The following is an 18,704-nucleotide window of genomic DNA, read 5'->3' as shown; positions in this document are numbered from 1 at the left end:
TTTTAGAGAAACAAATCCTAATTTTCCCCCTAAATATTGCTCATAGGTCACCAACATGCCTGCCATCATCATCATCATCATCATATGGAATGACGCACTCAACTGTGTTCCGACTTGGATCGAAAACGAGTTGACTAACCGCTAAATCCCGAAACTACAAAACAATAATCAGAATCATTATGGTATGGCACAAGCATTTCACAGGAAAATATAACAATCGTAAAATTCATTCCAAGCTACGTCCAGGACTCGAGAGGCGTATCTTCTATATCCTCAATAGTAACGATATGATTGATGTCACTTGCCGCCTATGCGCTGTTTTTTTCTTTCTATCTTAGTTTAATTTTTTGCGAAATTAGTCTGTGATAAAGGGAAAAATATTTTTTTTAAGTTCTTTAAAGCTGCCGCGGAACCCTTCCCTAAGGAGCAAGTAATAAGACACAAATTAAAAGGAACAGGTAACGCACATGGAGGAACTCTGCAGTCACATGGAGATAATAATATCTGGAACAGAAAAGAGACTTCCGCTGTAGCTGAAGGATAGAAACTGATAAATAAATTAGGAATAGAACAGACTTTTTTTTTGTATCCCTACTAAATTGAGAAAGTAGGAGAGAGAGAGGAGGGGTTCTTATTTGAAAATTTGGCTCAAAGGTTGGGCACTTATTTGGGGGAGTGCGCTTATTCGAGCGTGGGCGGTCATTCGAGCATGGGCGCTTATTAGAGGAAATGCGGTAAATCAGCACGAGTAAAATTTTCAAAGACCGCGAACTGCAAATGCCCTAGTAAAGGGCTCGTGCACTTTTAATAGGCTTTGGAAAAAATTCACTCGTACAGATTTATCCAAATTGCACTCGAATTCATGTGATTACCTATATTAACTGTTGTGCCGCAAAGGGCAAGTCAAACAGTTGTTGGTCGGAGCAGTTTTTAATTGAGATGATTCCTCAGAAAAAAAAAGTTATCGAACAATCGAACAATTTATTTCAAACTGTCCTTAAATGTTAGCTACCATTGTCTATTTCGAAAAATACAACATTAAAAAAAGGTCACCGTGCTTGTTTTAGGGAAATGATAGATCAAACGTACCCCATTTATAAAGGGATAAGTTTCCTAAAACTGTGGTGCTGCGTCGGTGGGGGACCCCATTTATGCCTGTGCTGGCACTAATCACGCGCGTCATTTCATCGGTTCACGGTAAATTTTACGGTAGCTGGAAGAAAGGATTTTTTAAGTAACACTTGAAAAAAAACTTGATGGGTAGAAAGTCTGGTGGGGCTGGGGACACTGATATATAACTTGAGGAAAACTCGCGCAATATTAAACTTCATCAACTCAAAATGTTCCTCGAGTCGTTTCTTTGAAGGTCATAATTTGCTACTCGAATAACGAGCCTCGTGCACGCTTTAAGCTTTTAATTCTGAAAGAATTATTTGGCAGGGATCTAACGGACGACCATTTTATTTCTACCATGGTCAATTTGTCGTCGTTGAAATTTGTTATTGATAGTTTGGCAGATAGAGGGGTGAATGGGCTGAGTCATTGAAAAGATTTAAAAGGCCTCCAAGCAAACTTTGAAACATATCGTAGGTATCTATCACAATCTGAGATTAAAGCATGACTTTTCGGCGACGACATGTAACCATTATCAAATGTAAATTATTATAAGTTCAGTGACGTTATATAAAGAAAGAAAATTGTGAATTGAGCAGAATAAAATGAGACGGAGTAAAACAAAAGAATGTAGATAATTAAATGAACGGTTTCGCTGCAATGGAGTCTTTTTGAGCATTAAGAGTCGGTCTCTTTTTCCCGCTTCTCGGCCCTCCGATTTTGTTTATCACTCAGCACTCGGTCCCATTAATTACCGTGATTGATCATGGCGCATTATCACGCGGTCTTTGCGGAAAGAATAGGAGTCTTCTGATTAGTGTTTCGTGCTTAGCAACCTCCTGCGATACAACTGAAAAATCAACAACAACAACAACAGCGTTTATTTTAACAGATAAAAAATTCAGCACTGAAAGCTGATGTGGTCGTGTACAAACAATAAGACTAAATTCCTAACTAATTACAAGAAGATTAATGCAAGATTTCTACATATTTACAACAATAAAAATTCTACGTAGTACATCATTATAATATACGTGGCTTAAAAATACACTTGAGTGACTTTATAAAAGCGTCAACGTCTTGAATTGATCTCGGAAAGAGTACCATATAACCCCATACATTAATTATGCATTCAATTTCATTAATTATGTATACACCCCATCGTTTTTAAGACAATGACTTATTCCCACGGGTTTAGCATATATACATTACTAATAAGTACTTACTACTTCAATAAAAGAGAAATTGATTGAAAGCGGCTTTTTCGTCTCCATTCCTTTCTCACGTTCTTCTCCCCTCTCCCCTTCGTTCCTAACTTCTCCTCAGTCTTTTTTTTTTTTTTTTTTTTTTTTTTTTCCTTTTTACCATCTTGGCAGTTCTGCTGAGCCTTGAACCATCGCTCCTCAGACAACGCGTTATTATGAGACAATTATCAAACCATAGCCTTACCACTATATATGCTACGCAAACAGTTAGGAGTTTCTCTCCAAAAGCTACATTTTCTTTTACCTTTCAGTAAAAAAATTTTCATAACAATATGTGCATTGATATAATGCACCAAAGGTCCCCTTTGCACTAAAGAATGCATTTCTTCTTCTCTACGATTGGCCAAATACCACATAGAAAACAAAATTTATTCATACCTCTTTCTAATAACATCAACGAAAGAAGAAGATAGAAGGAAGAAGAACAACAACAACTCGGAGATGGGGAGACTGAATTTTATTCGACTTTCTCGAATATTATTGGATCACGACCGGTGCATACAGTGGTGTAAGGATCACAACCTGCTTGTGACGTCGGTAAAATGTCCTCGAGCTGGGCGCAGCATTGAACTTAGCTGGACGCGACGTGCTTCATCGCGAGACGGGTACGAGTGGCGATGTTCAAAAAAAGGGTTGCGATGGAATGGCTTCAATGCGCCGGAATTCACTGGTGCGCACACACATGGTATCGAAAATACATGGTGGGGAATCAAGCGAGGTTTGCCCCAAACAGGAACATCCAAAGGACTTTTCGATGGCTACCTACAAGAATATATGTGGCGTCAGCACTACGGAAACGATCCCTTTGGAAACATTATCGAACGTATCGCCCAACTTTGTGAAGTCCAGAAAGACTAGATACAAAGGTTTCTTTGCATCGCTGTATGCACCGGCCTTCACGAACAATTTTCATCACTAGGACACGAAAGGATAATGAAAGAATCAACCAAAATCACAAGAACAGGTAAGACACAACATTTATTTAAACTTTGCATTGACAAACTTCAAAGCCTGACCGTAGACTTAACGTTATTTTCCGGCCAATTTTACGCTTTCAAAGCGAAACTGAACATTCAGTTATATTTCAAAATTAAAAACCTCTGGAAAATTACTTGAGTTTTCTGTTTTGCAAAGCCAAAACGCGCCAAATTTACCCTGTTTCAAAAAAGACTTAGGAAAAAAATCCAAATTTCCAAAACAAAGACTACTAGTCTCTGCGGAGTTCTATTGTTATCGCTATTGTTTTAATTGAACAAAGACTGAATGCATAATTAATGTATGGGGTTATATGGTACTCTTGCCAGATTGACAACTTATCCTTACCACACCACAGTTAAGAGCCTTTGCAATCTTACAGAGTTTCAAGAGGCAGCAGTTTGAGCACTCAGACGATGGATTATTCCCAAGCAGAAAGCAACGATAAAGCCATCTTTGCAGTGAGAGAAGATGTCCACGATCTTCCCATTTACCAAAGAAGAGGAATGGCATGTGCCGTTGATGTGGGAAAGAAGCAGTGCTTGCTAACATGGGAGGGTGTTTTTAACGAGGGCGATCATGACCTTGTCAATAACAAGTCAGTGAAATTTAATCGGAGGTCGAAAACCTTTTCTATAATAAAGCTAGAAATTTTTCCGGTTCACGGACCAACCCGGTCCGAAAACGATCGAAATATTTTAGTGTGGGTTTACCACGAACGCTGTATGCGTTTTGAGTGTATCATACACACTGATTTTGCACCGCAAAAGCTTCTCTCCTGCTGCCATTGGTCAGAAATGTCGCGCATTCGTCAGAATCAAATCGTCGTGCATGCATGTTAAGGACTAACTGCGCGATTCGGAATTTCAACTTGGGCTTATGCCTTGGGAATCCCGAGTAATCAGCGTCTTCTGCCGAAAAAGGCCGCTAAATTTGCGAAGGGATCAAGCTGCGAAATAATGTAATTTGTGGTAATCCTACTCAGCATAAATTAATATTTTGCCGGCACGTATCGGAGGACTGGGGGTGGCTGTGAGGTACGCCGAGAGTTATGGGATCGTGGTTTGTAAGATCGTTAGCAGGGCAAGGCATTCTACGGTCAGCCTTCACTGTGTGGAGCTTTTCGATTTCGTTTTCGTCTTTTGTATAAAGTTAGAGCGGTACTTGCATAGTACCTTAAGTAACTATGTAAAAATGTCAGTCATAGGATACCCTAAAACCCCAAGAATGGCACCACTGCCTTGGTCGGGGGTACACGTTCCCCGTTTTTTCCACCTGCTGGTTTTTAGGGGTTTTCGTGTCCGGCTTCGGTGCATTTAGTTCACTTCAATTGTAATAGCGGACTGCTGTTAGCATATCGATTTGGCGTTACATAAACAGTGGCTTGGCTGGCCAACCCGCCCAGATATCAACTCTTTGTCTGTCCGGTTGAGTAGTGAAGGCAAACTCGATACTTTGAGTTATTCAACATAATGATGGAAATTAAGAAGGAACGGTGGATTGGCAGAATGGCGGAATATCTTAAGAAGCAGAATAACGAAATATCCTAAAACAAACGTCTCAAAAAATAAAATTGCAACAAAATAATAATAAAAAAAATACTTCCAGTTAACAGGCGAAATTAAAAGAGACATTAGGTAATCATCGTCGGAGCCCAGAGGATACGGGAACGGAGCCATGAGGCTTTTGAGCTAGTCCCTTAAAATTATTATCATATTACTATTATAATCATTATTATCACTGTAATTATCATTTTTATTTGCTAACATACCATTATTGGTTGAATCTCATGCAGACAATATATTCTTGAATCATCTTTCTCTTGTGGGACAGGGTACTCATAAATATGTGGGATGTAGCAGGATTTCTGTTTTGCGCGCGAAACAAATATTTTGCAACACTACCTTCTAGTGTCATTATACAACCGCTACTTCTTTTCAATGCTACAAACGTTGTGCTATATCAGTAGCCACATGTAGTCTTTGCATTCGTGACAGTGTTTCTCAGCTTCCACATCCCTGTATATTCATTAATTTATTTTTAGTAGTTTGCAAATAACTCAACACTATCTTTATTCCATAGAAGGTCAGCACACACAGGCATCCTCCAGTACAGACTCTACAGACCAGTCCACTTTTTTGGAACCTTCTGAAGAAAGTAAGAACACACCTTGTGTATACAGTTCATAAATCTCGCCTGACTAGGTCCAGGCATGTATTGTACTTAGTTCAGAGGGAAATGAGTAGCCAGTTAAAATCAAGGATAGAGTTGGGTAATTGTGTTAGGGTGAATCTTTCATGATGGTAGATGCTTAAATTTATTAATCTTAACAATGATGAACAGGAGATTCTAGTACTAAATGTAAAAAAAGATGGAGTTTGGAATGGATAAATGGACCTGTTGAAATGAAAAATATAAGTCACCGTGTTCGTTCAAGAGCTTTTAAAAGACCATCGCAACTCTTTGGTGATAAAAAAAAAAAATCGTGCTCTCGCAATGTGCATTTGCCTATTCGCCTTCTTACGTGATTTTTATGTACTGTAAAGGATGCGCAATGCAATACTGAGGAATCACCTTAAGGCGAAACATTGGGAAAACTACAGAAGCTCAAGGCTTCAATCAAATAATCCATTTAATCAACATGATACTGAAGAACAACTTTATTTTAGAGTTGAGATAGCTGACAAAGGGAATTCTGCCGCCAATGAGCCAAAACCTATCGGTCTATGAGAGATAGTTGTAAGCACTATGGGAAAGACTTTTTTCTTCTGGTCCCATATTATCCCTTAAACCCCCCCCCCCCCCAAAAAAAAAAAAAAAAACTTGTTTTCCATGATACCACGCACTGTTTATGTTTACGTGTACTCACCTACTTGTTTACTTGTGACTATTTGTTTTTTTATTTGAAACCACAAACCTGAAGCAGGGACCTGTTAGCGAGAAAGACCTTTTTAATATTTCCCGTCAAGTTATAGAAAAACGTAAAAAATTAGGTAGAGCCCTTGAGTTAAAAGACGTGGATTTAGGAACAATAGTGGAAAAACATTTGCAGGACACACCTGAGCAGTCCCACCAGATACTTCTGAAATGGAAGAGGTCAAAGGGGAATAAGGAAGCCACTTACTATGCCCTAGCACTAGCTTCGTATGATCGCACTGTCATGATAGACAATGTTGTAAAAGACAAATGTCTTTCGTCAGCTAAATTTTAAGCCCACATGGTGAATCAGAACATGACTTCATACTAGTAACAATCAGTCATCCTTAATAAGGTTATCATTTAGTTTCCTTTTATAGCCCTCAGTGCATGTGTCGTAGTAGGGCGAGTTAATAATATGAAGCGCGCGATCTTTTCTTGGACCGGCCATGTTTAATTTGGAGTTAGAGTCGACGGTAGGGGGAGGGGGCGTGAAGGGGCGAATGACTCCCCACTCTCACCCACTCCTTATATTTTCACTGTCGCCTACCCTCTTGGTACAAATTTCTTTCTCTCCCCAGCCTTCCGCTTTCATTAAAATCAAACATGACGGCCAGAATTTTGTATAGAAAATACTGAGCACTCGCTCGCCAAAATTACGCCTGCTCTGCAACTGAGCTGTTTCCTTCATTACGTCATAATAAGCTGATTTTGGAAATATTTTCGATATTGCTCATATTTCTGGACGAGGGAAAACACTCAGTGACAAAAAGTTTATCTAAGTAATTCTGACAAAGAGGCTTTTCTTTGTGGGTCAGATCTGTAAGTTAGTTGGCTTACTGTAATTTGAGAAACAAAACGAAACGAAATATGAATCTGTAATTTGCAAAGGGAAATGTTCCACTACGGAAGTGAACAGGCGGTGTGCGCAATGCGATTGCATTGCATTGTGGTAGCGTTATTTTCAGTATGGCGGTAAAAATCGGCAGATTTTGACTGAACATTCCGTAAAAGTTAGGCCGTTTCTTTTTCCTTTCACTGAAGGTAAATATAATTTGATATATTCTGAATATGTAGAAGTATTTTTCATATGTATTTGTTGGGTATTCTATCATTCTCAAGGACAAACGCAAGCACTGTTTTTTAGCATTTAATTTGAGACCGGTTTTCGAGAAGGTCAATTTTGTTGTACGTCGTAGTTTGAAGCCTTTCAAAGATTTGTATGGCTTCTTTTATCCTTCTTCAATAGCTCAGACTAAACGCGCTCCAACGGTACAAATGTTTCATGCATTTTAAGTGATAGTGTTTGAGGGTTGTTACGAAAACTAAGACCCCGAAAACTAAGACCCCCCGTCTTTTCATTGATTTTCACTTTTCCGGTGGGTCTTAGTTTTCGTAATGACGAAAACTCATTACGAAAACTAAGACCCCATCTCATTTTTCTTTATATCTATCAATTTTTTGAAGGTGAGCGGGAGAGTTCATACATCATCTTGATTTGTTGCTTTTTCGGTTGGATCGAAGAGCCTGGTTGCTTTAAGATTAAGTGGGATTTCCTGTCACCTTTCCTTGCGTTTCGAAGTATTTTCTCGCGTGACGGGTGATTCATAATTTTCCTCCAAGACACTGAGCTATTTTTAATCGTTCTACAGGATGCAAAAATAATGGAACTTGAGGAAATTTTTTTAAATGTAACAGTTCAGACTTAATCAGGGTTTGCCCACTATATGAGTAGTGTCGTTAGTTGTAAAACGGAAAACGTTTTTTTATCACATTTCAGGTAGGATCTTAGTTTTCGAAAAAAATATTGTTGCAAGTTGCATGCACGACTTTTACGTGTAACATCCCTTCATGGAACTGAATCTTTTTTTTAAGTTGCACGAAGAGTTGAATCGTTGTCTACTTTCTGCAACAATTTTTTTCAAGCTGCACAACAAAAATGCTCGTAGCATGGCTCTTGCAACTTGCTTCGCCGCACCCTGTAGTCGACATATGCGTCATTTTCAACTTACGCAATTTTTGTCGCGAGACGAGTTGCATGGTATTTGTAACGTGTAACATGGTACGTGCAACTTGCAACAAATTTTGTTGCGAGACAAGTTGCAGGAAATATTGTTACGTGTAACAGCAGCTTAACGACCGTATAAAGTGGGCAAACCCTGATTAATTCTGAACTGTTCCATTTGAAAAATTTCCTCAGGTTTCACTATTTTTGCATCTTGTTGAATGACCCAAAACAATAGAGTCCTAAAGTGTGACGTCACGTTGCCATGACAGCATTTTTTTCTGGTCTAAACAGTTTAAACTCATACTTCAAACATGGCGTCTTTATCGATATGCTCACTCGTTTCTTTCTTTTCTGGAGAGCGGAAATCGCTTGATCGCGGAGAAAACCACTTCAAATCCGACCATGTCCAAAGCTTTATTTATTCCAGGGGAGTCATCAAAGGTGAAGTCCAAGCAAGCATGAAAAATAAGGACTAAAAGTCACAGTAAGTTGCCAATTTGGGATCACAACACGTATGTTCAATTCGAAGAACTCCCAACCCCGATTTCACCTCCAATTTAATGTTTATATTGCGGAATATATATTGCAACTTACGTGTCTGTTTCGAATTATCTTTTTATCAGATTTATCTCGATGAAAACCTTGAAATAAAAAACACAGAAAGCGAGTGTCCTCGCGGCGAGTTCAAGTGCAGTCACGCGGCAGCCATATTTATTTATGGCATCCATAACCTTAGCAGGACGGACCTGGAATGCCAATGGAAACGAAAGCGAAAGGCAGAAAGCGTACAGTCTGCAAGCCAGATGTTTCCAGCGCCACCGAAGAAGAAGGATTACAGCCCTTTGGCGCGCGATCCTAGCCGAGAAGATCGGATGTGGCTGTACAGCGAACTAAAGCGCTACGGCAAATTTACAGGGACCTGCTGGATCTTGAGTCCCGAACCACAACCTGCTACCCCTCTCCCGATCAAGACGATTGAGGATATCATTTACTCAGAAGGTTTCCTTATGGCATCTACGAAGGAAAAACAATTAGAGTACTTGATTGAGAATGCCAAAGTAGAGGAGAGAACCATAAATGTTGTGAGCACCCTCACGGCTGGCCAGCGAAACAGCCCTGCATGGCACCAAGCTCGTAGAGGCCGCCTGACTGCCAGTAATTTTGGCTCCGTCCTCCAGGCAAAAAGAGTTACACCGTCTCTTATCAAGCGACTACTTGGGGAATACAACTTGAGTGGAGTTAAAGCAATTGCATGGGGACAGGACAATGAGATTGAGGCCCTGAAATCCTTCACCAACATCACAAACTTTACACCTGTACAGACCGGCCTTTGGCTACTCGAGTCGGGAGTTCTGGGTGCTTCCCCTGATGGACTTGTGGGAGACGACTCGGTGATGGAGTGTAAGTGCCCCTACACACATCGAAATGCGACAATCAAGGAAGCTAGTGGGCACAAAGACTTTTACTTGGAGGAGAAGGAAGGGAATTATACGCTGTCTACCACACATGTTTACTGGCATCAGTGTCAAGGCCAGATGTTCCTGACAAAGCGCAAATTCTGCTACTTTGTTGTATGGACCACAAAGGATAGTGTAGTTATCAAGATTGAACGAGATGAATCTTGGGAGCACAATATTACTATCTTGAGTGATTTTTACTTTCATCAACTATTCCCAAAGATTACCGAGGGAGAACTTTGAAAAGTGGTGCACAGATGCTGGACATAATCAGAGTAGAGGGGGGGGGGGGGGGGGAGTGGGAGCTAATGTAAATAGGCAATAGCTAATGTTAAAAGGTATTTTTTTAAATTTCATACATTAATTTCTTAATATAACATTACATATTCTACACTCAGATAGAGACACAAGATAAAGAACCCGCATTTTTCCATTTAGTATAGTAGCTTAATAATAAATTACATTCTTCCTGAAAGCAAGCTTAAACAGTTTTTTTTTTTGCAACCAATGGCTACTGGTAGCTGGTAACACTTATCCTGGTTACTCAACAGGGCCCAGGTGCATAAAACTTATGCCACACTTAAGTAGGCTTGCATAGCAATGCAAAGGGAAGGGGAGGGAGCCAAAACAAAATCCATGCAGACACAGGTTATTTTTTCTGACTACCTCTCACCATCCCTTAAGCTAATTTAAGTGTGGCTTTAGTTTTATACACCTGGACTCAGGCTCCCAGCTTCACAGACACAAAAGTAAAAACTTTAAGCCAGCACGACTTTCACACTTGGAACTACTGGACGAAAGAATTCCATACTGGTCACATGCCCCTGACCTGGATTTAGTTGAAATGACAATTTAAGAATGTCACTGGATTTCATTATAATCTATTTTCACAGAACACATAGTAGTTTGTATTAATGAACATAAAGGAGATGAATATCAGAAAAATGTAAAACTGACCACATCATATTTTTGACCAAAGCTATGTCAATACCATTTGATCTGTTACAGTAGGGCTTCTAGTAATACAAAAATAATATTAAAAACTCATTGTACTATAATTTAGTTGAAAAAAAGTTCTATTCAGTCAAATTCAAAGTCTTCGCGGCCATCCTTGATCAATGGATACTGCAAATTAACAAGAGCTGAGCACAGTTGGCATAGCTTGTCAGCATGGCACCTCAAAAATGCTGGGATGAAGCCAAGGATGCGAAAACTCTTAAGTCTTGCATTTGCATGCTCTACGTGGATGCGACATTGAGCTATTGATTTTGTCGCCCTTGCCTCACTCTCTGTAAACTTTCCATTGTTGAGAAATGGTGGTATGTTCACTGAAACACCTCTTGGAACTACATCGCTGATGAGAAAACCTTTGTCTGCCAGAACAAGATCACCAGCACTCAAATGTTTACAAAACCCAGACTCTTTAACCATGACCTTGTCACTGACTGAGCCAGGAAAAAGATCACTAACATAGGTTATAACTCCATTTGGGGCAACCCCTATAATGACTTTGAAAGAGTTCATTCCCCTGTAGCTGGAATATGTAGCATTCTGCTGGGACATGAGCTTAGGTGCAGCAATTTCAATGTCTGTACAATCAATCACAATGCGGCAACTGCTGTACTCAGTGAAAGAGGATGGCAAACACATCTTGTTCTTTTCTCTAGATGGCACGGTTGTCATGATGTCTTTGAACAGGAGAGAATGCAGAACATGGACAAAAGTTAGTACTATGTTAGCAACAGTTGCAACACTGCATGAAAACAAGTGGGCTAAATGTAGATTGGTATAATTTTGTTTCAGTTTCATCAGAGTGATAAATATCTGGTCCTCAAGTGTGATCGCCTCAACCTTCCATCCAGCATAATAGTTTATTTCACCCTTGAATCTTGAAACATATCCCACAACAACATCAAAAACATCCTTAGTGGGTAGACCTGTCTCCATCCGTATCACCTCAGGGCTCAAGCTCTAAGCAGAGTAGTGTGCACCATAGTAACTTGACATTTCCTTGTGTTTAGCAAGTTCTGTTGAAGTCATGTCAAGCTCTATTGACAGCAGAGCTTCTTTGGAACTTGTCTTTTCCTCTTGTGAGCATTCAGTGGAACATGGTTCAGAGTTCTCTTTAATCTCTTCAAGCACAGATGCTACAGTTGGTAATTTCGTGGGCTCGGCAGACACTTTCCGTTTTTTCTTAGGGGTAGGTGTACTGGGAGGTGTTGGTCCTGTACCTGGCAGCAAGTCCAAACTATCAAACAGCTTGTGCCAGTTTCTGTCACTGATGGTTGGCATATTTTCTTTTCGCCCATCTTTAAAGTGACAACTGCAAAGTCGCGAATGTTTGCTGGGCTTTCTATCTCCTCTCCTATAACAGAAAAATACAGAAGCAGTTACTATACTTGCGCTTAAAAAACCCAAAGTTTAGTTGGTCACATGCTTAACCTTGTAGTCTAAGACGTGAATGCGAAGCGAGTATTTCTCAGAGCTCGTTACTTAATGCTAGGTAGTGTAAAAGCTTTGATACTCACGACTATCATATAGTTTTTTAGTAACTAAATAATCTTAGATCAAGACTGAAGACAAGGAAAGGCAAAGCCGCGAGAAAACAAATAAGACAAGAAAGAGAAACAGCTAATCGTGAATCAGTTTGAGACAAAAAAAAACCAGCTATTTCTAATCGATGGTACAGCATCGAAATATATATTTTTCGAAAAATACTCACCTTACAAATGATATCCACTTATCATAGAGTGTTTTATGTTTTTTCTGGTCTGGAAACGAAAAGAATCGGCAGCAGTGGCTTTCAGATGTGTGATTGCAATCTGGATGAAAACACTGGCCCATCGCAAACTTCGTCTCCGTGGCGTTTTGACTCGAATTATTGCTCACCAGGTGCTTTTGTCCGCTTATTATACTCTTCAATAGTAAGGCCAAAGGTTATCTTGATTCTCTTTATCTTATTTCTATTATTGGAGGATAAAATGCGCTATTATAGCTCTTGAAGTGCTCGAGGTCAACGACAATGGGTCACGCTAGGGACGCCATATTGGTTTGTTTAGACCACAGAATTCCGGTGCTATGGAAACGTGACGTAAGCACTTTAGGACTCTATTGCTGTGTATTATTCAATTTACTTTTCATGCGCTTTTTACATTTCAACATATTCTCATAAAATAAAACAAATAAACAAGAAAAATAAAATGGGGTCTTAGTTTTCGTAATTAGCTTTCGTTATTACGAAAACTAAGATCCCACCTGAAATGTGATAAAAACGTTTTCCGTTTTACAACTAACGACACTACTCATAAAGTGGGCAAACCCTGATTAAGTCTGAACTGTTCCATTTAAAAAAATTTCCTCTAGTTCCATTATTTTTGCATTTTGTAGAACGATTCAAAACAGTTGCAAAACAATTCTAAAAATAACTCAGTGTCTGCGTCGCGCGAGAAACCTTGGAAACGCAAGGAAAGGTTGTAGAAAATCCCTCTTAATCTGAAAGCAACCAGGTTCTTCGATCCAACCGGAAAAGCAACAAGTCAAGATGATGTATAAACTCTCCCGCTCACCTTCAAAAAATTGATAAATATAAAGAAAAATGAGATGGGGTCTTAGTTTCGTAATGAGGTTTCGTAATTACGAAAACTAAGACCCACCGGAGAAGTGATAAATCATTGAATAGACGGGGTGTTAATTGCTGTCTATTATTCGCTTTTTACATTTCAACATATTCTTTTTATTAAAATAAAACAAAATTGATAAACAAGAAAAATAAGATGTGGTCTTAGTTTTCGTAATGAGGTTTCGTAATTACGAAAACTAAGAACCACCGGAAAAGTGAAAATCAATGAAAAGACGGGGGGTCTTAGTTTTCGGGGTCTTAGGTCTTAGGTCTTAGTTTTCGGGGTCTTAGTTTTCGTAACAACGAGTGTTTGAGACCCATTTATGGAGTGAAAAGGCCCATTGTTGCGTTTAGTGCGTTGCGTTACATAGTGTTACTGCTGCAAGGACAATTATTATATGTACTCAATCGTGTTGTAAATATACTTTCCTAAGTGAAGGAAAATTAACTAATCGCAAGTGTTGTATGGTAAATCTTCTATCTTGAACATTGAATGAAGGACAGTTTAATTAGAGCAATGAAAAGAGTCACTTGATCCATGAAAACCTTTACCTTGCGTGAGGCTACACGCCGGAAAGTCGGAAAGCAAAAGGCAGTCGACCGTTGAAAGGTGTTGATAGGCCTCTGCGTCTCCTACCATTTGCTAGCGCTTTTAAATCTACTGCCCTCAACGTTTGGCTCTTATTAGGATATCTCTTGATGACTTTCCTTTGCGATGTGATAATACGGGTTAGTTTTGAGGTGTCATTTCCCCATCTGTATGTTCTTGAGGTTTGGCAAAACCGGATAAGATTGTGCTACAAAAGGCAATATTTTCTTCGTTGCGCGCGCCATTTTCTTTGTTTTAAGGTATACCTTTCTCCTGCAAAAATAACTCTAGAGATACGTTTCTCAAAACCCTCATCTAGGTTTCCTTCATTCTCGAAGGGTATTTTGTATAAGTAATAGATGTATACGTCAATAAAGTACTATTGTGGCTTAAGATAAAGGTGACTTTCAGAGGAGAGTTAAAAGACGTGAATAATACGTTACTTTTTAAGCTTTAATTACTATGCACTGATTACCTTTAATTACTTTGTACATTTTAGTTTTAATTGCTTTCTAACTTTTTAGTAGCATTGTACCGCGCTTTTGATCATATCTGCATGGAAAAGGCGCGTTATGAATTTTTAATTTTATTACCAAACGACACCTCGAAACAACAGAATAGGAAATCAACCATGCGAACGGCTCAAAGTCCGTGTTTCCGCGACAAAACTTAACGCATGCGTATACGTTATTCAGCTCTGTCATCGCTCACATCAAATTCAAATCGCTCACATCAAATACAAATCGTTACATCACTTGGTCAGCGGCTAAGTCAATGAATACTATCCCCGATGTTTACTCGGTCTTCCACTTTACCGCCATTTTGTACGATCGTTCTTTTCCCAAAATCCCACTTTCACACGTGCAAGTCGATGTTGAGCCAAAATGAGCAACACTGGATCTCACCGATCGTCCATAATATACATGTAAAACATAAAATATGTGCAACATTTCTCTTACCTTTGCCACAGGTTCTGCAAAATTTGCAGTTTTCAACATCGCTCCCACAATTAGTGCAATACATATTTGCTAGAATTCTGACCAAAGAACTAGTGTAGAGTCAAAGAACGATCGTCCAAAACGGATCGTACAAAATAGCGGTAAAGTGGAAGACCGAGTACACATTGGGGATAGTATTCATTGACTTAGCCGCTGACCAAGTGATGTAACGATTTGTATTTGATGTGAGCGATTTGAATTTGATGTGAGCGATGACAGAGCTGAATAACGTATACGCATGCGTTACGTTTTGTCGCGGAAACACGGACTTTGAGCCGTTCGCATGGTTGATTTCCTATTCTGTTGTTTCGAGGTGTCGTTTGGTACACCTGCTAAAAATTTTAAAAAATTAATTTTCTCCTTAAAACCTCTGGAAATAGGAAAGTGCCCTCGACGAAAACAGAGTTCCTCGGTTTTAAAAGTCAGCCCTTATTATTTTCCGCTAATTTCGCTAAATTTTAGACCTAGGACACTTGAGCCCGCGTTGTCGACCGCATACTTTCGACGTCGCTTTTCGTTATTGAGTTTGATGTGAGCGATTTGAATTTGATGTGAGCGATTTAAATTTGATGTGAACGATTTGTATTTGATGTGAGCAATTTTTATTTGATGTGAGTGATTTTAATTTAATGTGAGTAACTTTATTTTGATGTGAGTGATCTTAATTTGATGTGAGTGATTTTAATTTGATGTGACAGTTGTAGGCCACCGTAATTTAAGGACAATAGTGGTATTTCACAGAATTTACAAGCCGTTTATCGTTAACATCTTTTATCAAAATTCCAAATAATTTGCTCGAGAAGGAAAATAATTTACACCTTTTACCTCTTTGGTGGCAGACTGCGAGAAATGAAGTGTGCAAGTGAAAGCACTAATTTCAAGTGCAATAACATCGCGATTAATATAAGGTAAGTGCCTTGAAGTGTAACTACGTGTATTGATCGATACTTTATTCCTTTAAAAACAAAGAAGTGTTTCATGAAAACATAGTTAATGATGAAAAGTCCAAAAACTTTAATCTTTTTATTTGTAGAAATTCACTACAGGCTGAATCGTTGGGATGAACATTCAACTGAAAGTTGATGGAAATGTTCACTGGAGAGTTTCTGAACGATGCATTGGTGAACAGTCCACCTAGAACTCTTGCTGTTAGACCATCGCTACCGTTATTCATTGTTGTTGTGTTATTGCCGACTACTGATGGAAGTGCAAGGTTGATAAGATTTACCCCTCGGTCACACTTGCGCTAGGATCATGCTTGCTTGGTCAATTTTTGTTTGTCTAGCAAATTCCTAGCTTGTTATAAATGTGACCGACCAAACTTGACAATGCTTGCTTGCTTAAGAAAGAAGGCGGAGCTGCTTAAACTTCAAAAGAACCGCAGCTTAAACACAAGAGCACTACGGAGTGCTCTTGAGCTGAGCTAGATAAATAATTGACCAATCAGGTGAAGCATTGTTTGACATCTCGATCTTTCCCAGATTTTTTGGCGCATAAACAAGTTCCGTGTTGAGCGTAGTTTATGCGCAGTTTATACGTAGTGTTGAGCAAAGCTTCAGTGCGTAGACCGCCGCTGGCGTTGGCAGCTTTGACAGTCGCAGTAGTACGACTGAAAACCCAGCCAACTTGCCTGACATCCTTCGTTGTTTTTCTAAAAGATTATGGCTGTACGGTGGATATTGAACCGGGTTGAAGTGACCTGTTAGCTCGGAGACTTTTTTTTTGTCTGGGGATGTGTTCACAGGATTTTCTCGCTTTCGCGTTGTCGCGAGCGAAAGAAGTTTTTCATGCCTCTCCAAGAATTTTTAGTTCAGTTCAAAACAAGGAAGAACCTCAGGCCCACTTTGAGAAACGCTTTCTTGTCTCTGGTTCTTTAAAAGGTGACAATGGTTTTGAAAACATTTTAAATTGACTCGGAAACCAAGTTGTAACGATTTGACGATAGCTGTTATGCTTACGTAATGATGCGAAACAATTTTCACTTAACCTCGTTTTCAACTCGCAATTCCACGCTAAATACCTCGCTTCGTTAGCCAATCAGAATGCGAGATTGTATTCAATGATGCGATTCAATGATGCGAGAAAAAGGAAAAATTTGTCGGGAAAAGCGCACTCCGAAATCCGTCAGAAGGAGGTCATCTCGGGCAGATTTCCGATTACGAAATCCGAGCTCCCCCGATGTTGTCTTCGCGATGAAGGCCCTATTTAGCATTTTAGACCCCCAAAACAGAGTAGAAACGAACACATACTTCGTGTTCGCTCATAAATTCGAATTAGCCGTAAGATGTTTGGTTTTTTTTTCATTGCTTACCTATTTGACAAACTCCACAAAATTTTTGCGTTGCCTCCTTTTCACGGATGCCCGATCACAACTACAACATAGTGACGCCTCCACGAAACCTGTTAGAAGGAGGATGTGAAAACACCGGAAACGGAGAGGAAAGATAAATGTTACGGTCGATTAACTCCCAGACAATTGAATGGTCCAAACTCGCAAAGGCGGGAAATTTGTTATCGTCCGAGATATCAAAGTATCTGCTTGCTCACTCAATTCGTATTTAGTGTTCGGCCGTATTCCAATCGATAATTTCGCTTTCTAAACAAAATTTCCAATTCTATGATGGCACGTAAATTAACTTCTCAAGATGTGAGTTTACTGTTTAAGAGAAGGTTGTCTGAAAGGTCAGGTCTGGTGAAGGATGTCAGGTCAGCAGAGTTCATTCTTCGAGAGTATGAAACTGCTACCGTCACCAAATTCTGTTGTATCAAGTCAACTGACAAAGGTTTTGGGAAACACAGGTGAGACGTCAATCTTTGCGTCAAATACGATTGTATTTTTCCGTCATGTAATATCCTGGGCTTGATGTTTCTTGGTAGACATTTGAATAAAGTAGGGGGATTTGATCTAAAGGCACTCAGGGGGATGGTGAGCGGTAGATGAGAGCTCACTGTAAGAACTAGACGCAATCCCTGATGCGCGTACTCATTTTAAAATAAACTGGGACATTTCAGTATACACACTAGAGTTCCTGTCACCCAGAAAGAATTAAAAAAAGACCTCATAAAAGGGGAGACCCTTAGACTTCTAAGAACAAACTCCTCTCAAACAATATTCGAGGAGAAAATTACAAATGAAGCGCATTTGCTAAAGAGAGGCTACCCAGAGGACCTAATTAGCACAACCTTCTAAGAAGTAAATTAAAAAACAGGAAATTAGCTCTTGAACAGTGACAACTTGAAAGACGAACCAACGAATCTTGCCTCTTGTTACACAATACCAACTATCAGTGCCAAACCTAAAGCAAATTCTCGTTAGACACTGGCATTTAATAGAAACACAACCACTACTGAACGAAACATACAAAAATCCGCTTCTCGTATCTTAAAAAAGAGGACGGTCGCCCAAAGGCGGATCGCCCTCTAAACACGTGCTGGGGAGTCGCGTAGGCCTGTCAACCAATTTTACAAGGACTGGCTCACCGACCATATTGTGGGTGCAGCCCAGTCTGTTCTGAGGGAGCATTTCCCACACGCAAGAGGATTGGAAAATACAACTTTGGAGCCGATTTTTAATTTTTCTGTTCAGAAAGGCCAATTCTCACAAATCTTGAATACTGGCAGCCATCACTGGGTGTTGGTGTCTACTGTAGGATGCTACACTCCTTTGGTAGTTTATCTGAACGACAGCCTGTTTTCAGGAAAAATTGCAGCCCTGGTGCAGGAACAGATTGCATCAATTATATACGAGGAAGGAACTAGTTTTA

General features: G+C 39.6%; 1 protein-coding gene and 1 pseudogene across 2 annotated transcripts in view; both read right to left on the bottom strand.

Moving 5' to 3' along the window:
* Positions 1 to 18,704, bottom strand: part of LOC148721943 (uncharacterized) — a 547,091-nt pseudogene that overhangs the window by 52,461 nt on the left and 475,926 nt on the right. The gene's annotated exons all lie outside the window — the stretch shown is intronic.
* On the bottom strand, positions 10,600 to 12,831 carry LOC148721961 (uncharacterized). Its single transcript, XM_088735848.1, has 2 exons — positions 12,457 to 12,831; positions 10,600 to 12,099 (listed from the first exon to the last, which is right to left on the bottom strand). The coding sequence occupies exons 1-2, from the start codon at positions 12,576 to 12,578 to the stop codon at positions 11,706 to 11,708; spliced, it is 516 nt and encodes a 171-aa protein (XP_088591974.1). The 5' UTR covers positions 12,579 to 12,831; the 3' UTR covers positions 10,600 to 11,705.

Source organism: Stylophora pistillata, chromosome 10 (genome assembly GCF_964205215.1).
Source record: "Stylophora pistillata chromosome 10, jaStyPist1.2, whole genome shotgun sequence".
Lineage (NCBI taxonomy): Eukaryota > Metazoa > Cnidaria > Anthozoa > Scleractinia > Pocilloporidae > Stylophora > Stylophora pistillata.
This window is presented reverse-complemented; position numbering and strand designations above follow the sequence as displayed.